The 23589-nt window shown below is 38.9% G+C and overlaps 3 protein-coding genes across 3 annotated transcripts; 1 reads left to right on the plus strand and 2 right to left on the minus strand.

Moving 5' to 3' along the window:
* Positions 1 to 984: 984 nt before the first annotated feature.
* erp27 (endoplasmic reticulum protein 27) lies at positions 985 to 8056 on the minus strand. Its single transcript, XM_085356024.1, has 7 exons — positions 7931 to 8056; positions 5046 to 5131; positions 4022 to 4159; positions 3821 to 3937; positions 3465 to 3590; positions 2079 to 2276; positions 985 to 1045 (listed from the first exon to the last, which is right to left on the minus strand). The coding sequence occupies exons 1-7, from the start codon at positions 7986 to 7988 to the stop codon at positions 1004 to 1006; spliced, it is 765 nt and encodes a 254-aa protein (XP_085212150.1). The 5' UTR covers positions 7989 to 8056; the 3' UTR covers positions 985 to 1003.
* A 9457-nt stretch (positions 8057 to 17513) lies between these two features.
* LOC146630674 (retinal cone rhodopsin-sensitive cGMP 3',5'-cyclic phosphodiesterase subunit gamma-like) lies at positions 17514 to 18882 on the minus strand. The gene is made up of 3 exons (XM_085356025.1): positions 18819 to 18882; positions 18012 to 18127; positions 17514 to 17897 (listed from the first exon to the last, which is right to left on the minus strand). Exons 2-3 carry the CDS (start codon positions 18113 to 18115, stop codon positions 17780 to 17782), a joined length of 222 nt encoding a protein of 73 aa, XP_085212151.1. The 5' UTR covers positions 18116 to 18127; positions 18819 to 18882; the 3' UTR covers positions 17514 to 17779.
* A 3456-nt stretch (positions 18883 to 22338) lies between these two features.
* On the plus strand, positions 22339 to 23336 carry LOC146630675 (retinal cone rhodopsin-sensitive cGMP 3',5'-cyclic phosphodiesterase subunit gamma-like). The gene is made up of 2 exons (XM_085356026.1): positions 22339 to 22442; positions 23219 to 23336. Exons 1-2 carry the CDS (start codon positions 22339 to 22341, stop codon positions 23334 to 23336), a joined length of 222 nt encoding a protein of 73 aa, XP_085212152.1.
* The last annotated feature ends 253 nt before the right edge of the window (positions 23337 to 23589 follow it).

The raw sequence follows: 23589 nt of genomic DNA on the forward strand, positions 1-23589 counted from the left end.
ATTTAAGAAGAGCACGAGAGGGGCAGCAATATTTAATATCAGACGTAAGGAAACGTGAACCCTACAGAGGCTTTAACTTACAATTTGCCCTTTTGATGAAAACGCTGTCATGTCTGTCCGCCCCCAGCACTTTATGTAACACTGCCTCATCTGTCAGCCGTCTCACTTGTAGCTGTAAACAAACTCAGATGGCGGGGGACACATACTGTATATTCCATCTGGTCTTGGAGAAATGTTCACCTGCCAGGCTTTCCCGATTCCGCCGGATGTATCCGCTTGGCAGCGCAGCACCACTAATTATACTGATCCCAGTCTGGGCCTTGAAATTCCCTTCTTGCTTGAGAGAATATTTTTGGGAACAGCCCAAACCTTTTTTACTCTTGATGTCTTCAGCCCATCTGTTGTTCTTTTATAGAACTTTTACAGCCTCTGTAGCTAAATATGCTCCGTTTTTTTAGATCCTGATATGTCTTGTAGTGAAACTTTACGTTAATCTTGAATTAGATGCCCCGCTTTAGGGCTGTGTGTGATTTTCATGTTAGTTTATATTGTACAGATGGTGTTTTTCACTTTATTTGAACACTGTTCCCCAGAATGAATCATTCGAGAAACTACCACTTACTACAGTGCTTCCATCCACATCTTCCCAGCATGCTTTCTGTCAGTCTCTCTGAGGTTGGTGTGTTGTGGCTCTGACAATAACATTAGTGGACAAGACTAACAAACTCCGCCAGATCACTGCGACTTGCGGCCAGTGACTTGTGGTCAACTAACCAGACTGCAGACGGACTCACACTCGTGTAAACAGGCAAAACATAACAAATACTGGAAAATAAATAAGGACACATAATATACTTATGGACACTCATAAATATAAACAATTCCCTGTCTGCTCAAAGGGTATAAGTCCTATGAGAAAAGAGACATCAATCTAGTTTTTTCATTCAAATTTACTCATTTTATTTTGTAAATAAGAAGCTCATTTTCATTTTCTTCTTGAGTCCTACAGCTCTGTTTTAGGCTTTTCTTCAGCCTCTTTCATCCCCTGAAAATAAATAAATAAATAAATAAATAAATAAATAAATAAATAAAGGTGCAATAAGTGAAATACAGAAGACAGCTTATCAATTCAGCATTATTCAGAGGAAAGTTCAAAGTCTTGCAATTCATGAATAAACTACAATCATGGCAGCTACACGGATGCATTATGAGCACTTTCATTTACGCTGGCCACATCTGTTTGTTTTTTTTAAGTAATTTAATCCTGAACATTATAAATGTATTCATCTTTTAGCATTTTAAAAGACAGCGTCTGGGGGAAGCAACATATTTATAAGCTAAATGGATTCCTTTATTCAAGTAAATATGTGATTGAACCATTTATAAAAGGAAGATGAGAGTCAAAGCTTTTCCTTTTAAAGTATATCTGCAGCTGAGAGCTTAAAAAAAGCCCACCAGAAACTGAACGCAAAATAAAAAGCAAGCAAATAGCAGTGGCAGGTTTTCTTTCTGTCTTAATACATCTTTTGATGACACATTTTGGATTAGACTATAACAACTATAATCTGAAGTAGAGAAAGAAGCATTAACTCATCGATAGGTTCATCAGCAATTGTGCTCTCTAAAAGATTATTATGATTAAACCTTTAAGCAGATTATGCTTTCTTGTGTTTTGCTGTTATTTTTGCTTCTCTCTCTTTTTTTTTTTTTTTAAGGGCTGATTCATTTAATGAAAATGATGTCAGTTGAATTCAGATTTCTAATGCCACAGTTTAGTGATGTGGAAACTCACAGCCAGCTGGAGCTCTGTGGGGTGTAACAGAGCAAACTGGTATACACAGAGGGGGGGGGGTTTCCTGTCTTTTGTGTGGCTCATATATGGAAGATGGCTCATGGTACATTACTAGTGTGGGCTAATGCATTTGCAATTTTTCCTGGAGGATACTGACCTCTGTTTGTTCAAGAGAATGATCATTTTGCCATAATAAATTAAAATCTTCAAACTGGATTTGTATACACCGCAACCATAGATGTGTTCGGTCAAGAGCAGTGACTAAGCTTTAGTAACAGCTGCTCACCTTCAGTTCTCCTCGTAAGAAAGACTCACAGAACTCCCGCACTCGCTCTGTAGAAATTTCTCCTTCCGGTAGAAGCCACTTCGTGTCAGAGTTACCATCGTAGATGCCAACTCGTGGGAGGTCCTTCGGCTTGAGGCCAAAGTACTCGAGTGGCTTTAAGTTGGACTTCAGCGCTCCATTAAGCAGCACGAACAAGAACTGGAACACAGGCGGTTCATTTTACATAATTAGATTAGATCAAGTTATTTGATTTTTGGCAGAATGTAATTAAAGAATTTTGTATCCCTGTCTATACTTTCGTTGGCCAGATTGAATAAGTTCTACTTGGTCCAAAGTCTTGCGTGTTAGCTTAATTGCTTATTCAAAAAGGGTCTGTAAGTGTAGATGTGAGATAGATAAAAGGATGTAGAATAAAGTGCTGTATGAAGGATGCACGTGGTTTGCAGTCTAATGATCAACTAGTATAGAAACAGGCCACACAGTTTTGTGTGTGTTCCACCACAGCGCATTTTAAATCAAACAATCAAGATGTGACTGAAGTGCAGACTCTGAGCTTTAGCTTAAGAGGTTTAACAAAAGTATTTCATTTACTGTTTAGGATTTAGTAATTGGACAAATTAACACGATTTTATATTAAAGCTGTTTGTTAGCACTGAGGCCTCACAACAAGCAGTTTCCAAGTTCCCACCTGTGTGGTGTTTGCATGTTCTCCCTGTGTTTGGTTTCCTCTCACTGTATGGGATTAGGCTAACAGGGGATTCTGAATTGACCACATGCGTGAATGGTTGTCTGTCTATATGTTAGCCCTGCGATAGATTGGTGACCTGTCCAAGATGTAACCTGCCTCTCACCTAAAGGCAGGAAATTGATATTTAAACCTCATAAATTCATATTTATTCCTGCCATGAGCTGCAGACACCTCACTGTCTTCAGTAACTGAACAGGAATGCCTATTGGATTCAGATCAGGTGACTGACTTGGCATGAGCAATGCACACCTAAGCCGGTTCCATTAGTAGCCATAATGCCATAACATTGCCATGTTTGACTTGATAACGTGTTATGCTCTTATGCTTACCCAGTTACCTTGAAATTAAAGCGAGAATTAAAGACTGTCTAAAAATGAAAGTAATTCCTAAACAGTCAATACTTTTTTTTGTTAAACCTCTTTAATTAAAGCTGAAAGTCTGCACTTCAGTCACTTATGGATTGTTTGATTTTCAATCCACTATGATGATGTACTGAAGCAAAAAAGCCAAACCTTATTGTATTCTCATGAGCCCTTTCTATTTCCACACTCCAGAGTGAAGCTGATCGATGCATATAGCACTCAGATTTATTCAAAGCTGCTCTTTTACACCTGAATTACACTAAGGAATATTCTCACTTTGCCTGTGTACTCGGGTGCCAGGGCTCCCAGTCGCTCCTTGAGCTCAACAAAATCTTTGCTCCCCCTGTTGGCAAGGAGCAGGAGATGTGTCTTCACCTCTGAATTGAACAGACCCACTGCTGTCTGAGAGGAACAGAAGAGAAAAGAGAGTGATGAGGACATAGAAAAGAGTGGGGTTCAAAATGTGAGAAATAAAATTCTAACAATCCACCTTTTTCCGGGGATTTTGTGTGATGGATCTTTGCTTTTTATTCATTAATTTTTCAATTAATTAAAAGTATTTGAAATGTTAACTTAACAGATAATATTAGATAGAAGGAGAGGACCGTGAAGAAGACATGAGTGGGACCTACCACTTGGCTGTACTCTGTGATGTATCGGATCTCGTTCACAGAAATAAAGTTTACAAGACCGTCAGCTTTTAAGTCCTTGGCCTCAGAAAGATCAATGTTCTCCTGGTGGTTATCTGCCTGCAAGCATCACACACAGCATCACCATCGCATTCATGAAAACAGACATCGTACATCGTTTATTACTGAAAATATGTGCAGTACTTTTCTGAAGAGAGTGATGGCATCCGAGGAGAGGTTGTACTCAGCCCACACCTCCTTCACGGAGCAAATGGCTGCGGGGACAGAACTGACTTGCTTCACAGCCTCCACCAGTTCTTTATAGCCATAACTCTCCTCTCCCTGGAACAAAGAGGGAGACCGTTTCAACCTCCTCTCATAACTTACCATGTAAATTCTTTTTTTTCCCTTCTTTTTCTCCCCCTCACTATTTGTTTGTTACTGTTTGTCCTATCTTATGTAAAATTTGAGCGAGAACACCAGTGTCTCCAGGGGGACACTAGAAACCCTCAACAATTTGGAAGGTGCAGCTGCCAGGGAGAAAAGACAGATGAGGCTGACTCAAAGGAAGGTGAATCATGTCTATTTCTGAGAGTCTGTTGCATGAGCTCTGGCAGTCCGTTTTCTCATTTCGCAGCCTGTAATATGTGTTCATTCTCAGTGAGTCACAGCACCAATATTTTTGTCTCTTATTGCCTTCAGCATCATGGTCCGGCTATGAACTATCCTTGTGTGCTCTCTGTCTTTCTCCTCCACTATCCTCTCTTGAACCTTCCCCTCGTCTCTGCACTTGTTTATGAGAGGAGCAATGGAGCCAATCCCACAGATCTTCAGATGCCTATGTATTTCCTGTCAAGTCTGCCATCTTCCCCCGCACACAAAGTCTGGCCAAAGAGCTCGCCACCGTGGGACAGCCAGCCACCCTGTGTCCTTACAGCACCAGCACTGCCAAAGGTGTGGCCACGGGAAGCAGATCCTTTTTCAAAACGTATTCGTGACAGCAGCATCACCGAGGCCGGGGTGCAAACAAAGGCTGTATTTCTGGAGACCTCACGGTCTCACTCTCAGCTAATTTGTCTCATCGTGTCTGGGTTTCCACATGCATGTTAACATAATAAACTAAGCCGCAAAACAGCTACTGTGGGCTTTGCTTTAAAAAAAATCCCCAAACTTATCTGAGCCTATGATTGAGACCTTTTTTTATTCACATGCAATTTTCTTGTCTGACCTCCAGGAATCCGATGACCACCACTTCAGCAGAGTCGATGAAGGCTTCAACATCTTTGGTGTTATTCAGTCCAGGAAGGGCGCTGTCTGAGGCAGGAAGACAGGAGACACACTAAACACTCAACTGTGCAGAGAGATTTTACTTCCTTTTTTCAGTGTCTCAATAAGACCAGGAAACAAAGTCTGCACTCACTTAGTGACACACACACATATGCAGTATATAGGACAGGGGTCTCCAATTCCAGGCCTCAAGGGCCGGTGTCCTGCAGGTTGTAGATGTGTCCTTGGTCCAACACAGCTGATTCAAATAGCTAAATGACCTCCTCAACATGTCCTGAAGTTCTCCAGAGGCCTGGTAACGAACTAAAAATGTGACTCAGGTGTGTTGACCCACGGTTAGATCTAAAACCTGCAGGACACCGGCCCTCGAGGCCTGGAGTTGGAGACCCCCGATATAGGATGTCAGTGCTTATACTATAAAGAAAAATGTCCTTACAGGCTTGTGTCATCTCTAGTGGGACTGTCGAAGGCCATAGTGGTTGACCTTTAACCTGCTGACTGCACTACCACGACTGCTAGTCTTGAAGGCATGCTGCTAGCACTGCTAATACATAATAATATAAATGGCTGATATCAAAATGTATAGAATGAAAGTCCTGGACTTTCCTTCTTATTGGTAGTCCACCAATATTCCAAATTGGAAACAATAAATCTGCATCTGCATGAGAATTATAAGAAAAAAACGAGGCACCAAAAAGGAGTCTTGTCGATGGAAACTGATTTTGCTTTGTGCTAGATTTTAGGAGGCATAAAGAATTTTAGTAATTGAGTCTCAGAGAAAAAAAACCAAAACATAATAAATTGAGTCTTCATCATAATGCTTTTACTTCTACTAAAGACTTTGTAAAGTATTTTTGTATTTGAAGTTTAACCTATTCAATAAATCTTTGTGGATTTATTAACTGCTATAGAATGTGACCTATTTGTTTACAATGAAATGCAATTTTATGTGTTACTAAAATGCAAAGAAACAACACTTTGTACAGTTTGATCTGATCTTTTCAGTGATGGGCTATTTTTAGGGTTTGTTTAACCCAGAAGATGGCATCTGACACAAAAGAATTAGAGAAGTGGCATAGCATATTTTTTAACCCTTTAAACCCCAAATCATCAAATAATTCAAGAAAAGTCAAGTTTTTTTTTTTAAATGTAGAGGTTATTGAATCTTCTGATGAAATAAAATAAATGAAATAGTACTTTGTATATAAGAGTTTTACTTTTTCTCATATTTGCGACTAGGGATGGGTATCGTTTAGGTTTTATCCGATACCGGTGCCAAATCGGTACTTTTGAAACGGTGCCGGTGCTTAAACGGTGCTCAAACCGGTGCTTAAAGAATGGAGAACACAAACTTTGTCCAAAAACCTCTCATGTTCAGCTGTTTTTGTTTTTTTTTTTTGTAAAAAGATAACAATGTTAGCCTTTTCTGCAGCTATGTGGCATATATGGCATCACTCTTGGCTGGAAGCAGTGCTTAAACAATGGAAAAAACACAAACTTTGTCCAAAAACCTCTCATGTTTAACTGTTTTCCACTTTTTCTTTGGTCATTTTAGCCTTTTTGGCCAGGGTGAAGGGAGTATCTGCCATCAAACAAGAAGACAGCTGCATGTAGCTATGATGATGTTTGCTAGTTCACCTTACCTGCATTAATGTAATAACGTGGTTAGCCTACTCAACGTAAATTACACTCGAACAACATGAAGCTACTCACGCAGAGAAGAACGGCTTCTGCTGCATCATCATCCTCATCATTTCTGCTACACTGGCAGAGCTAGGGGCCAGGACTCTATTCTTCGGGTTTTTGGGGGATGTTGCTCCGGTCCGATAACTGGCACCACACCCGACGTGCACGGTGTGAGGTCTCGCAGCAAGCTATCAAATACTGCGCATTTCTCGGCTTTTAAAAAAAACGCTATGCGTCGCCAGGTGTTTCATCGGATTTGAGGTGTTTCCTCCTTTGACAGTATCACAGTATCAGCTTAAAGCACTTGTTGCAGGCTGCTGAGTTTGCATATTTTGCTGTGAAGTACAGCCAGACTTTTGACCGCTTTGCCTTGGGCATTTTTAATCTGTAGCTCTGCTCTAACAGAACGTACGTACCTGGCCCCGCCTACTATCCTCGGAAACGTAAAATGATTGGCTAGAAGTGTATCACAGCTCAGGAAAAAAAAGCACCGAAATAAAGCACCGAAATGTGCGCTGCTTTTCGGTCTGGTTACTACCGTTTATGTCAGAACCGGTGCCATCATGGCACCGGACACCGGTACCCATCCCTATTTGCGACATCTGAGTTTTTTTTCAATGTAATGCTTAAAAATGTATCGTGCCAGTTTTACTTTTTTTTCCAGGGGAAATCACAGTGATGATGCTAAAGTCTCAAAAAACTAACCCAAACTGTTAAAATATGATACACTTACAAGGATACAAGGATAAATACATGAGTATCTGTAATTGTTATGATTCTTTCTTAACATTTTGTGAAAAAGTGTCCCAGTTTTAACTACTTTCACCCTGTAGACGCCTTTCTCTCTCACAAGCGAGATCCCCATCACTGGGAAGTCAGGAAATCACCAAAATGAGCTGGAAAGTTTTTTAGGAAACGGGAATTTATTTATTTTTTCTTTAAATGGGTAAACCATCCATAAAACATACAGGTCTTCTAGTCTGGAGCACAGTTGTGAAAGAGTAGCTCAAACGTGTACAGGACATCAGTAAATCTGCAACACTGTTATGAACTTAGAGGAAGACATTCCCATTGCAATATTTGACATTTAGAGCAGTGACGAGAACTAAAGAGAGTCAAGAGAATTCTTAAAGAGTTTACCTTTTTCTGCAGCGATTACAGAAGACACTAGGAGGCAGAGAAACAGGGCGCCCGGCATGTTTTTGGGTGATTCAACTCACACGGGTGAGGTGGGTGATCAAGGAGCGAACCAAGGAAAGTGTAGGAGAACCTACTGTCACCTCTGCTCTGTCTCTGATGGTCGCCACATGGCAGCCCAGTGTGGCCACTGTGACTTCTCTGGGTTGTGATTGGAAGCTTTATGGGAATCAGCCAGGTGCTCCTGATAAGTTTGGCGGGTGGCTTTTGAGTTACGTGTCATTCAGTGAAAGGTGTGTGTGTGTGTGTGTGTGTGTGTGTGTGTGTGTGTGTGTGTGTGTGTGTGTGTGTGAGAGAGAGAGAGACGTTTGTGCTACATCACCCACATCACCCTTTCTTGTGTCTTGACCTGTGTTTAGCAGCAGCCTTTAACCACTCCACCCTTCACATGTAAGTATCATCTACACCTGCTGTGTGTATGAAAATATAACAGTTTGGTTAGTGCTTATAATTTAACCAGGGAGGCTGCAAATAGTGTGTATGCAGGCCTGTGTGAGCAGGAGAGGTTCAGAGAACCGGCGGCAGTTTGGATGAATCGCCACAGGAGGGACACAACTCCTACTTGTTAATGGATCATGAAGACGGCAGTTTTGGCCTCATACTTTTGGGGGTATTTGAAAAACACTGAAATCAGGCATTTTGTTAACCAGTAATATAAAGAAGAACAAATTTTCTTTTCTAATTGTAACTCTTTTTTTTAAGTTACTTTAAAAACACACTTTAAAGACAGCAAGGATTTGTCATAATCTCTAAAACTCACAGAGCATTAGAAAGTTAAGGAAATCCTACAAGGGTACTTCTGCTGCATGAAGAAACCAGTCACCACTAATCCATGAGAAGCAAAGTAGGTGCACTAAATAAGGAAGTGCTTTGATGATTGTCATTAAAATTCAAAATTTGAAAACTCAAATTCAAATTCAAAATACATAAAAACACATGAAGCGTTTTGTCACCTTAAAAAAACAAAAAGGCCCACATTGCCAGAGCAGCTCAACCAACCTCAGAAATGCTGCTTCACATTTGATGTTAAACCAAAATCAAAATACTTCTGACGGACAGATTTATTCATAACAGCATCAAAGCTATTATCTAACAAAACAAAGAAAGCACGATTTATATGACGCTTGACATTTCAACAAGTGGCTTTGTTCCTCTAAAGAGAAATCTGCCAAAAATTGCATGAATGCTACAGTTTGGTTGACCGCGAGGGGGGAAAAAACTCAAAACCCCAAAATACAATGAACTCTTGAGGAACAGAGTTTGGCGGGTTTAGGCTGAACCCTATAAACTTCCTCTTTTTGCTTCAATATTACGTGAACACATTTAAGTCTAAAAATATTAAATCTAAAAGGTTTCTTCTAACTGGGAACCCAACACATTCCTGCTGAAACTTTGAGTTCTCCTAAAAGCGTTTTCTAAAAGTTCAAATTTAGTCAGACAGTTGCTGTTTAAGGCGCCAAAAATTAATCTTAAAAAAGCAACAAAGAATCAAACATGTAAGCTGAAAGCTAAATGCCCAAAAAGTCAGATCAGACAATCAGAAAATATTAACAAAGTAGCATAAAGCTTTGTTAGGCCCCATCCCCACAGGTCTAATGTAATTCTCTTTGGAGTATTTTAGTGAGATGTTTCACAAGACACATGACATTTTGATCTGCTGCTGCATCAGAGGTAAAGTTAGAGGCTCGCAGGTCCTGTAGGCATGAACTGTGTGACGTCTGTAAAATATTTAATCTGACAATGTTGAGATGTTTCAGTCTGAACCAGAGTGGTGGACAGGCTTCCACCAGTAATCGTAAAAAGTCTTGAATAATATGGAAACTTATTAGACTCAGATGTGGATAAATTTCTGAAATTGTCTGAAACTAAGGTGCGCTGTGGAAAGTCTCTGCTTGTTTTCGAGCTGGTGTATGTGATGTGTGTTTACACAGGAGCTCGAGATCAGCAGGGAAAGACTAATACTGCAAATCAGGGCAGCAGTTACCGGTAAAGACCGATGACTTCAGAGAATAGCGCGAATCCATACGTCACGAGCGACATGACACTCGCAGCATGAGCAGGCGACTGTAAGAAGAAGTAAGAATAAAGCCTCTTACAAATACTTATTCTGTCACTTCAGAGCTAAAGGCAACACCTCAGATTACAGCCCACAAATCACTGTGCGATTATTTAGTGTGCCAACAGTGTGACGAAAGGTGTCCTGACAGCACAAGGGGAAACTGTGGTTACCTCTTTAAATATAATGGGGTACAATGCTCATCTTTTGCACATCCTTATTTTCTGTTTATTTTTTACAGTTACATAAAGTTAGTTGCTTTGTATGACGTGCATGTGCAGGTACCCTGTTTGTAACCTCAATTTTAACTTGCAGTAAGAATTGTGAGACTCAGAATTGAACCTCTTGTTTTTTGTACTTCCTCGCTTTCTGTTATTAGCAGGTTCTCTGTATCCTGCATGCAAAAAGACTAACGCTCCAACTTGTGTGCTATAGCCTAAAGTGTAAGAGTCATATTGTTGTGCAGCTCTGGGAGATTTAATGTAAGAACTGATATAAAAACCTTCTGAAATCAGTTCACTTGCCACGATCTATTGTGCTTTAATCACATCTTTATATCTGCATGAATTCAGAAACGTATTTCATCGTTATCCTCAAAGAATTCATGTTTCCAGCAGGATTTTCACGATGTTCTTTAAGTCATTGCGACAGAGACCCACATGCTTGTCAGTAAAGTCAGTGTTTACAGCATTCCTGACACAAAAGCATGCCAGAGAATATCAAAAGGAAAGAAGGATGGTAAAAAGAAAAAAAAAAAACAACTAAAGAAAGTCAGAAAAAGAACAGACCGGAATAAAGAGAACATTTTTTATTCCTTTTGGACTGGTGTAAAATGTTCAACAGACTCTAAGAGGATGCAGTTTAGGTTAAAATTACAGACCCCGGCGCTCATATAGCCGGTGCTGCAAATAAACAAAGCAGAAGTAATGATTACATTATAAACAGAGGCAGAAATTAAAACTTGAGACTTCCTTCACAGACACTGTGTGTTTTCCTATTTCGAGATGACTTTGTCAGTAAAAACATGATGAAAAATGCTCGGAGATCTGCAAATGCATGACTATAACCGCTACACCAGATAATTTTTGAATTTCCATCACTGAATATACGACAACCTCTCTTGTACAGTTATTAAATCAAAGAAGTTAATCGCATTTTAGACTATAAGGATCAGGATACTCCTGTAGCGATTAAAGGCTATCATGGCACTTGGCAAGAGCCCTGTGCCCTCAATCATCACTTCTTTATAGACGTGTAATGGAATAACAGGTCACATGATCACCAGAGGACAGAAGTAGACATACTGAATATTGTAGTTTTCACAGCATCATTTGTTACATGAGTGACTATCACACTGGCTTTTAGGGTTTGGATCAAATCTGATGCATAAAGTGAAGAAAACCAGAGTTCATAAAGATTTTACGTGATGTTCTCATGGTACAAAATGAATCTAAAGTACATTTAGCTCATAATTTACATGTATACACTCCATGAAGATTTTATAATAGTGTGATTTTGTTTCTTTGTACATATTCTTAATACAGAGCTGAAACGCTCAAGTTACTTTTATTTAAATAGCACGTTTAAAGGTTGACTCCAAGTAAACCTAAAAACTAAATTAAAAAAAACAAAAATAATCATGAAAATATGCAAAATACATGAAACACCATAAAAAGGCCCTTTTTTATGGTGTTTATAAACCTAGAATTTTAAAATGAGTCAAAATTAAATACACTTTATTTCTTTCACTCAGTAATTTGCTTTGTAAAGTTTCCTTGTATGAGTTTACTTGCAGACAGAGATGAAATTTTAGTGGCGTGGCGGTGATATAATGCACACACACCTGAGGCAGATGGCTTTCAGGTATTTAGACTGTGGTTAGATAAAAGCTGCCACTTTATCTCAATCATCAGTTACACAACTTGTAAACCTGTTAGGCTTTGTTATATCCTCGGTGTATGCGAACTGACTAATCCCCAGACCCTGCTGTTGAGCTTCTTCTTGCATCTGCTGGTGGCTCACTTATGCAATTTGCACATGTTTGTCATGAGGAAGAAGAAACATCAAGCGGAGAAAAGAAGAAGCACTTAAAATTATAAAAAAGAGGAGCTGAAATTATGACTTAAAAGCCCGGAGTCCCTTTTTGCATTTTTCTCCTACACATAATTATGAGAATAAAGAATGAATGAGGTTGCATGAAAAAGCTGTAAAAGGGGCAAATTTCATAAATAAATCACAATATGCAACATACAGTTCCCTGAAAATGTCTGCATGAAAAATAACCACTTATTATTGGAGGTCTTGAAAAATTCTTATAAGCTTTTTCCCCTTTTTTGATGTTGATGAAGGCCAGAAATTACCTGTAACAGCAAGATGAAGACAAAACCGACCTCGCAAACATCAAAAAGAATGTGATTAAAAAGAACTATATTAACTGTATGTATGAAACAGTAGTATACTGGCAACATTGTTATTATTTAAAATGATGCAGAGCTAAATTATTTGAATTATTATTCCAACTGCTGCTGATTTCTTTCTTAGTGTCATGTTTGGTCTGGTCATGGTTGCTGTGTGAGCGCTGACAGAGTCTTTGTTGTGTAGATTTCTTGGGTGGGTTGTGAACAACTTACAGACTGCCTGATCTGCTCAGCTGATCCTTGATCTCCACTCACCCTCTCAGTACTTATACTGCTCACTTCCACCTGCTCTCTGCCAGACTGTTGCCTTTCCATCGTAAATCAGAACCTGAAAGTGAACCTGAACCTGTTTGCCTGACTCATAATCTTATTACTAATTTAAAATTCCTCCCATCAAATATAGATCAATATAGAACATGGCTACCAAGGAAGAGCAACATCTTGACATTTACATGCAGGCTGCCAATTTGATCCCAAACTCCTTTTGTTCTTTCTCTGCTTCCTGTTCTGTTCTGTTCTTACTCATATTAATCGTATGTGTTGTATTAGGTGCAAATCCTTTCAAATGTGCTCTTCAGATTTGGAACTTTAATCAAATTGAGGGTTGAGAAAAATGTGTGTTGGCATGTGTCCAGAATATTAATACATAAAAACCTTAATTTAAGTGAAAAAGTCCCAGTTTTTACATGAATGTGTTGCTTGTAAAAAGCTTTGGCCACAAACCTCTGACCCACATGGACGAGCTCCAATCTCGTTACAGCCACGAAAGCTGCCAGCTCGTCTGGTCACAGAGTGAAGAGTCACGCCTTCATGCCAGACCAAAGAACAAAGTGACAAACGGGGAACTGCTGATTAGTACATAGCATGAATCACCTGAGAGGTTCCAGGTTTTTCACTGCACTTGTTCTTACCTTCTGCATTCCAGCCCTGCAGATCAAAGTGTTTAAGATAACTGCCTCCACAATAGTCCCTGCTTTTCATGTGGTTCATCCACCCACCCATCCATTTTCTTCTGCTTACCCAACTCAGGTTCGTGGGAGAGCTGAAGCCCATCTCAGCTATCATAGCGCATCCGGGAGGCAACTGGAGAGAAACAACATGGAAACAGGAGAACATGCAAACAGCATGTCTAAGGGGTCACCACAGTGGATGGATCTGTGATTTGGCACAGATTTTTATGCTGGATGCCCTTCCTGTACTCCCGGCACTGGGAGCACACCAGCTTGTGACCCCTTGAGGCTGGATTTGAGACTGTGTCATTTCAATAACTTAACAGTATACATATAGAGTTGGGGGAGTGGGGGTGATTCTTGGATGTACAGGTTGCAGTTTGTGACAGATTTGCTTCTTAATACACTTGCAAACTATTGCTTCCAACAGTTGCCTGTAGCACTCAAAAACTAGAAATTTGGGGACATTTCTGGATACAATGCTCCTCCTTTCAGTTTTGTGGAAGAAGTAGGCAGCAGTTTGACTGACAGGGTTGTGGCTCGAGTATATGATCTTGCAGCAGTGAGAATCGTTCATATTTTTGTTGCATATATCAAATAAATTGATGCAGCAGACACTTTCAGGTTTGCCCATTAGTGCCAAATGCATCATATTGCATATGGTGGTCTTTGTCCATGCTTCAGGGCATTTAGAGGCTAAATTTTGTTGCATTGTCAGGTTCACTGCACACTAGCAGTTTGCAGTTTACATCTGTAGATTCAGCAATAATATATTCTTAATGAGAACACAAAACAAGGTGTACTCTGTACACTGCACAGACTGTCTGTGAGTGTAATCCTGTAAAAAAGACAGTAGAGGATATTTTTGCTCCACGTAACTATAAATACACTCTGAGCTTAGCTGAGCTTAACAAATGCAAAACCAAAAAATGTTGTAAGACGTAATTCAGAAACTTGCTTTTATTTCATTAACAACACCTGAAACAGTCGCCCGATGCTGATGCTGATGATGCAGCTGCGCCTGCATCGAGCCCCCCTATAAAAAGCAACTTAAGGTGCACTCAGCTGCACTTGAAAAAGCAGTTTAAGGCAAACTGGAAGCCACACTGACAAAGCTTAAGACAATTAACACCATTAAGACTTAATTATCTTACATGGCTGTCTTTAAACAGCTCACATTTGCCTTTTACGAGTAACACAGTTTTGTTTGTTAGTGCTTTCTTTTTCTAATTCTCTTTGAATGCTTGAATGTTAAAAAATACTTGACTGTCAAAAAGACCTTGAATATTTTGCCCAGTGGCACTTTAAAGAAGTTCTAGCTCACAAAGTTTGCAGACTTTCCCCTAATGTTCATGTAAATTCATGGATTTTTTTTAAACGCATCAAGGCTTTGAAAATTATTCGAATTTTAGAAATGTATCATTTATTGCTGCAGGTAAAGTTAGTAGTTTTTTTACCTGCTGAGGTTTTGTCCATTTTATTTTTACTACTTTCATTCATTCATATTCACAGTGACTAACCCATACTCCGCTTCTGATGAGATCAGTTTTGTTGCAGACTAAAGCTCTGGTGGTCAAATAGCCGTGTCTCTGCTGCAGGCCCTCTTTTTAATGAACTGGCCAAAGGCTTTGGACTGATGTTTGTTATGTTTATGCCTCATTACACGAGGCAGTGTCCCTTTTGTCTGCTCACAGTTCAGAGGCTCGAACAGTTAATTGATGCAGTGACACAAAAGCACATTAGTATCCGGAGGCCTCACACATACTGTCACTGGCACCAACAAAAAGCACCAGACACACGCAAGCAGCAAAATGTTGCACTGCAAAGTCGCACTGAGAAGCTTAAATGCTGCTCAGAATACAGTGTAATTAAGTAACAAGTAGACACGCTTAAGTCATTTTAAAAACTATTTCTGTCTTCCATGAGCACAGACAAAACCCTGACACAACATCCTATTAACAGAATTTCTAATGTGTGAAATATACCAGTCACTTAGGAATACCCGTTTAACTGCCCATTAACACAAATATCTAATCAGCCAATCACATGGCAGGATTTCCTTGCATTCAGGCATATAGATATAGTCAAGTTGCTGCTAAAGTTCAAACCGAGCATCAGAATAGAGAAAAAAGGTTAAAGTTAAAATTACAAGTAAAGGAGGTGGGGAGAGAGTGTGTGTAACCATAACTGTATTTAAACAACAACAACAAATTAACCATTTTACTGTTGTTGTTCGTGTGTTATTAATAAAAGTTTCACTAACCAATTTGTCATGCAGTATGTCATGGTAATGGATGTACGGTGAAAAGAAAGAAAGAAAGAAAGAAAGAAAGAAAGAAAGAAAGAAAGAAAGAAAGAAAGAAAGAAAGAAAGAGGAACTGAGGCAGGCTCTCTTAAATACCTGACGCAGCCTACCTGTGCAGTGCTCAGTGTGCTCTTGTTTTACAGGTGAAGCATTCTCATATAAATAATAGATTTCATTTACATATCTTTGTTAATTTGTGCCACAATGTGTATGAAGTTACCTGAGAAATAGCAGGTGTCAGACTGTACAATCAAAACTGCTCCCAACAAACACAGATGTTTACATCAGTGCTGTAACAACTTCTACTGTTATAACTGCACATTACTTTTCTCAGCTTATATATACACTAACTTATTGGAAGTTACATGTCTACTTTTTAATGCACAGGTACAATACACAGTCTGCACTTTTCTAATTATTCTAAATATTCTTAACTATTTAAACATCTTTCAGTATCCTGCTCTGTTTGCACACTATCTGTACGCTAATTTTAACAACTGTACTGTACTCTGCTCTGGTAACTATTGTCCATGATGTAAATATGTAAAAATTGTGTTTTCTGTTCTGTGTCCTGTTCTTTTTTGTATGTGTGTGGGTTTTTTTTGCTGCTGATACAACCAAATTTCCCCTTGTGGGACAATTAAAGGATTATTCAATTCTCTATTCTAAAAGCTATTTGTGGTATTTGTTAACCTAAACTGTTGCACCACACTCTATTTCCTCTTGTTTGACCAATAAAAGGATACCATCCCATTCTGGATGAAAGACCCAATAACGCATAAGTGTTAATTCCACCCATCCATCCTTTCCCTTCTGCTTATCCAGTTCAGATTTGTGTGTTAATATTTATAAATAAAATTAATATTAATCTGTAAAAAATTAAAAAAGCAAACTAATTTGTTTGCACACGTGCGTTTTAGTTTTTATCTGCCGTTAGTAAGCACGGCCTAATTGATGCTGATCGGCTAACCTAACACGACCTTTGCTGCAGTGTTCATTTATCAAACCTTTCTCTGCACTGGTGAAGAAAAAACAAAAGACTGCTTCTGTGAATAAGTAGGTCTGGTTGCCATGGAAACAGTATATTCAGTTACGCTCCTCGTCTTCAATTTTTTGCTCACAATTTATCCCTGAAGCCGGTTTTATTTTATTTTATTATTATTTTTTTATTTTTAAAACAATTTGAGTTAATAACTGTGGATTTTACCGTTTTATACCCTGCAAATGAATCAGACCAGAGTCTGTGGTTATTGTACTGCTGTGTGCAAAATCCTAAATTAAACCTTCGGTGTTAATATGAGCTAAGACACAAAGACACGTAGTTAGTGGAAAATATTCTCATTTATTGAGTTCATTAAAAATATTTCCATTTACTGAGAAAATATAGGATTTATCTAATTCACTCAGGCGGGTTGTGAATTATAGACTTTCTCATTATAATAATGAAAAAAAAGCACAAACACACAAACACAAGGGAAATTTGCTAATACACAAAATAGACTGTGCAATGTTAATCAGCAGCTTTGGCGAGCAGAGGTGGTAGATGAGTTAAGAAGAACAGTCCAAAGATATCACAGATATCAAACTGTCTTTTATTCATTTTTATATTATTTTTTCTCTGCATGGGTTATTAGAGATGAAAGTGAGGGGTTCGGGAGATGAAGAGAAGCTGGGGATTAGGAAAAGTAGGAAAGGACGATGGAGCATTGGTGGAAAAGTGGGGGGAGGGTTGGGTGACAAAGTGCATGAGACAAAAGAGAGTGTGAGGGGGTTTGTTTTCAGGTCAAACCTCTAAAACATCAAAATCTGCCTCCTCTGTGCAGGTCGTAGAGTTCTAGCTGCTTAATTGACAGTAGGACCACATGAGGGGTAAACAGGGGGGAAAAAAGAAGAAAAACAGCTAAATGCTGCAATGTTTTTGCTAGCTGATCAATTTGTGTGCAATGTATCTCAAATTACATGAGGGACAATGAATATGAGGATGGGTATTTTGGGAAGGAGAAGGAAAGCTGGGCTGTGAGGTGAGAGACAGGAGGACTCGGTCCAAGAAAACAGTTGAGGTTTCTAGACGATTCCATATTTCGCCAGGTCGCTAAGCTCCATGTCCCCAAAGGCTTCCCATGGGCAGACCACGGTGAAGTCTGTGCCAAGACCCTCCATGCCGGGGATGTCGTCTCCAAATCTAATTGGAAGAAACAACAAGCTTTGATGAGCAAAACCAGCAGAAAGAAAGACAAAGTTATGGAAGAAAAGCTGCACGTGTGATGTTAAAAACAAAACAAAGAAAGCATCTCACCCCTTCTGGCCCGGTTTGGGCGCCTTGCTCTTGAAGGTGCGTGCGGCCCTCTGCTTAAATTTGGGAGGTGCTTTCTTGTCAGCGGGAGTTGCGACGTCTGCCATTGTGTTTGGTTCCTGAAAGAGAAAACAGGTTAAAAAATAACAGTAATATGTTGATTTCCTGCAAAGATACCACTAACAATTCAGATTTATTGGAGGAGAACTTGTAATTTCTTTTTCTCAGCATGTGTTTTGCTTATTCTTCTATCTTTGTGAATCACTTTCTGTGGGTTTCTTTTTTTATGCTGTTTCTTCATGCCTTTTATTGTCTTACATAAACCAGTTCCAGTGCCTTGGTGCTAAAGGTTGTTATAGAAATAAAACTGAATTTGCCTCTTTTCTTTGTTCGGCTACAGCAATCAATAATCTCCTCTTTACAGAGGAGTCATTGCACATCCCTTCTGGAAACACTTATATTTCACACTCAGGCTTGCAAAAAACCAAGCAAATCACTAAATTATGACTGCATTAACCATTGGAAATAAAATCCTCAACCAGCAAGTTCACCCAAATCCAATCCAACAGTGCCTTGAGCAGTATTTACAAAAAGGCCATCACAAAGCATTGCTTCTTATGAAATGTCTCATTTCAACTCCATTTCAGGCGTGATACTCAGGAAGGAAAAGAAAAGCTGTAAAGCCAGTGCTCTGTTTTTCTCTGCTGTGAGGATGTAGTTACAAAAGCAGAAAAGAATCTGAGGTAATACAAAGCAATAATAGCCTAAACTCCTCGCACAAGAGCTGACAAAATTGCAGTTTCATCTCACCTTTTGTTCAAAGTCTCAAAGAGTTTTTCTGATGCTGTCTGGCGAGTCTGTCGTTTTCTCACTTGTGGTGTCTCTCTCAGACTGACGACCCGTTTTTAAAGTCCTCCGAGCTGCTAATCCACTCAGATGTTCGCTCTGTGATGTGCCAGCTCTGCCCTATTCTGAACCAGCTCAGCCACAAATAGAGGAGATAAAGGATAGTGAGATATAAATACAAGGTGTATTTCAAGATAGACATGCCTGTAAATGTGCAAACTGAAGCAAACTACAGAGGAGCCATTCACGGGCAGCAGCGGGCGACAGTGATTAACACACAAATCTAAATATGGAGAAAGATACCTGTCTATCTAACTGCCATAGCTACATTATCAATCAATCACCCATCGATCACCACACGCATCAGTTTCTACCTGAATCATGCAATCATTTACTGAATATTCACTGCCACTTCATTAGGCACACCTATTTAACTGCTTGCTAACATGGATATCTAATTAGTAAATCATGTGGCAGCAACTCTGTGATTTTATTCACGTCGACGCGATCAGAATGATCTGATGAAGTTCAAATCGAGCATAAGAATGAGGAAGAAAAGTGATTTAAGTAACTCTGGATTTTGGCTTGGCTTTTGGTGCCAGATGAGCTGGTCTGAGTATTAGTATCACAAACTGGTGGGACTTTCCCACACAGCCGTCTCTAGGGTTTACCGTGAATGGCCTGAAAAAGAGGAAATATTCAGTGGGCAGTTCTTCGGGTAAACCAAAACATTCCTTGCTGATGCCAGAGGTTGGAGGAAAAATTGCCAGACTGCTTCAAGTTGACATGAAAGCAAGTGTGACTTAAATAAGCACTTGTTACAACCAGGGTGCGCAGAAGAGCATCTCTGAACAGACAGCAGGTCAAACCTTGAGGCAGATGGGCTACAGCAGCAGAACACCTCACCACTGTACACATCTTGCGATGGCTGCTTCACATGCAGGATGACGCCTCATGTCACAAAGTTCAAAACATCTCAATGTGGCTCTGTGATCGTCAACAGGCTGCGATGCTGAACAAAAAAGAAAATATGGAAATTAGATTGTGACAGTTAAGAAAATTATTTATACATTTTGATTGTGTTTCATTCTTTCAGTCCTGTTATCACCTGTACTTCAAGTACAGGTAAATTATTTTGTGCACAATCTCATCACCCTCCTGTGTGTTTCATGAGGTTATATTTATGAGGGTAAAATTTTGCATCCCTTCACTGACTTCACTGTACTGAAGGGGTAACCATCATTTCTTCTACCATTGTTTACCCAAATTTAATATTTTACACCTCTTCATGGATTGGAGATAATATTTGTAAACAAATGTGTCCTGATATAGCTTCAAGAGGATCTGGAGCACCACGTGATGTAAGAGCAGAGGTGCCCTGAACTATCTTCAGGTGATGAATCAGATGCTGACAAATAAAGAACACTTATCTATTCAGCTTTTAATCCTTCAACACATGGCATGAACTGTGCCTAGGTACAGTATGTAGACCTTTAAATGAATGATTACCAATGTGACAGGTGTGGTCTGCAGGTAGTAACACACTAATGCTGTCTTTACAGTTAATGTACGGCAATAAAAAGAAAGAAAGAAAGAAAGAAAGAAAGAAAGAAAGAAAGAAAGAAAGAAAGAAAGAAAGAAAGAAAATCTGAGCTTTAAGGCTACTGTACAGCTTTTCTGGGGCTTTCCTAAATGTAATTATCTGATTAATACTGGAAGAAGTGCCTAAAAGCTCTGGGCAGGACTGGATTATTATTATTATTATTATTTTTGGTCAAATTTATTGTTTGTTTGTTTGTTTGTTTGTTTTTTCAAATTAAGAATGATCACGATCAGCTGATTATGATTTCAAGCTCAACTGTTATGTAGATTAACAAAAAGGTATTTGGTAAAATGCATCTACCAGAAAATATTCCTCTATTGACAGTCAGAATCAAGCCCCAAACAGGTTAATATCATTGAATGAACCTCTTAGTTTCTCTTCTCCGCTGTGCTTCATTATATAAGGAACATATGTCTTTATATGGCAAGACGCATTAGGGTGAACATATGAGGCCACTCCCTAAGCTAATCAAGGGAAAAATCTAGACCGTGCTGTAAAAAAATAGGACAGAAAAGCTATGGATAAGCATGTTAGAGGGATTAGAGGGGAGAGTATATAAGCAGGGAGCAAGCCATAGACTACAACAACACGAACAGACCAGAGAGGCATAATCCAGAAGCCACCCGTGCTACTGCAACAACAGGTAAGATCTAACTCTGACTTTCACTCAGCTGTGAGCTTTGGTTGACTTTCCATTCTGCAGTGAAGATTACTAAGAGAAGAATTAAAGAGTAAGAGTCACTTAAGAACTTTATTTTGGAGATATATTTTACACATTTCTAAAAAAATAAAACCAAAAGATCATTTCAAGCTTTATAGTTTAAAGTTTGTGCACTGTATGTCTTCTTTACATCATTTTTTTCTTCTTTATGCTTTCAATTTTGTAAATGCTGTTTAGAAAAGCATTTAAAAAGTCATTATAAGTTTTTTTTTAATTGTGTAAGACAGCCAAGGGAGGCTTATTTGTGGGGGGGGTTTGCAAATAATGTCGAAATTAACAGAAACCTATGAAATATATCGCTCCCCTTGATACAAAAAACAAAAACCTTCAAGTAAACCTTCAAAAGGAAACATTAATTTACACTGGCATCCTTTTAACTCTTTTATTTGTCTTATTATTTCAGCATGTTATAACACCTGCCACTATAGCCTTATTTAATTTGTACTAAAATTTTACGGAAAACCAAATAAAAAATATTCATTAATTAGTTTCTTTAAAATGATTAATTTATTTATGTAGTTGTGTTTTTGTACACAATTGCAATGTTATATATGTATATATGTATGTATATATATGTATGTATATATATATATATATATATATATATATATATATATATATATATATATATATATATATATATATATATATATATATATATATATATATATATATATATATATATATACATACTTGGGATACTTAGGAGTTAATCTGCTTACTGTTACAAAAGTCCATCAGTGAGGTCAAAGCACATTTGTAATCAGGAGCACTGATGAGCTTAACTATGACACAGTCAACTGAGCCAAGAAAAGACCAGATTAAAGTAGACTGAAATTGTTGTTCAGGTCAAATCCCCTTATACCCGAGCTTATTATTTACACCACGCAGGTTAACCTTCAGTCTAACAGCAGAATTAGCAGAAATCCTGGTCTCTAAATATATGCCGTGTTAACTTGACCACACATGAACTCAAAAGTCAAGGTGTAAAAATAGCCACTGATGGTGTAACAAAGCTTAAGGTGCTATGGTAGCTTTGGTTTATAATTTGATCTAAGCTGCAAGTGTTATATCATCAAAGAGGAGGAGGACGACGAATGGTCTTAAACACCAAGATTAAGTGATTAACTGTTTATTCTTTTTCTCTCAGATCATAAACAATGGCAGACGCACCTGCACCTGCTGACAAGAAGGCACCTCCCAAGTTCAAACAGAGGACAGCCCGTACCTTCAAGAGCAAGGCCCCCAAACCAGGCCAGAAGGGGTGAGAGGAAGACACGGCACAACATTTCTAATACTTCACGCTCCAACCGCACTAAATATTAAAGCTAGCGCATGACAGTTAGGAGATAGTAGTCCATTTTAGCTTGAGGGATGACATTTAAAAATCATATTGCCACATCCTATAATAGAACAGTGTTGAAGACTAAAGCAGTGGCTCGTGAATATTTAATTTCACGGGTATTCGGATCAAACTTGTGATCGATTGGATTATTTTTGCTAAACTAGTTTCAAAACAGTTACATCGACTGTTGGACTAACATTTGCAACACAATACTTAAACAATCACAGGGGATAGTATTTCAATCACAGAACTCTTCTGCTTTCTTTGACACATGAAATCCTTGCTCGAGTATAGTCTTTGCATAGTACAGAGCATGGACGCCAAGCTCAATTTACATCGTGGGCCATGTACACCCCACTTTGATCTTAAGTGTCTAAGGAAGTTTAACTACCCATTCTAAAACTCAGAAATCTCTATTGTAGATAATAAAATATACTAATAGTTTCTATATTACTTCATTATTTTGGTATATTATGGGAGAGGTGTGTATCAGTGGGAAAAGGTGTAAAACTTATGAAAATACAGTTAAAAGTCCAAATCTAACCCCTCCTTCATATTCTTCGATGGCATCCAGTGGGCTGGACTGGAGTCTTACCCAGGCCTTGTGTTTGACACACCTGATATTGAGTACTCATTAAACGATACACAGTGAAAGCAGGTCAAGAGTTAAGACATACTTTTGTTGCTTTTTTTAGATTCGGAGACGACATCCCCGGCATGGAGGGTCTCGGTACAGACTTCACAGTGGTCTGCCCATGGGAAGCCTTTGGGGACATGGAGCTCAGCGACCTGGCGAAATATGGAATCGTCTAGAAACCCTCCCGTGCCCTTTCCTCAATTATAAACCTCCCTGCACTAATTTTCCTCCACTCAGTCCTCTTATCTTTCACTTCACAGCCCAGGAGGCTTTCCCCCTCCCCAAATCCCGACTTGAAGTTTATTGTGGTTGTTACACCCATATGTAGTTTGGGAAAAATTACACAAAACCTTCTATCCTCAAGGTTGATCCAACTATGTGTCAAAGCTATCATATATTACATTAAATAGCTCTATGTACATTTATTTA

This window comes from Diplotaxodon limnothrissa, linkage group LG6 (genome assembly GCF_057381915.1).
Source record: "Diplotaxodon limnothrissa isolate DT_005_m linkage group LG6, D_limnothrissa_male_GT1.1, whole genome shotgun sequence".
Classification (NCBI taxonomy): domain Eukaryota; kingdom Metazoa; phylum Chordata; class Actinopteri; order Cichliformes; family Cichlidae; genus Diplotaxodon; species Diplotaxodon limnothrissa.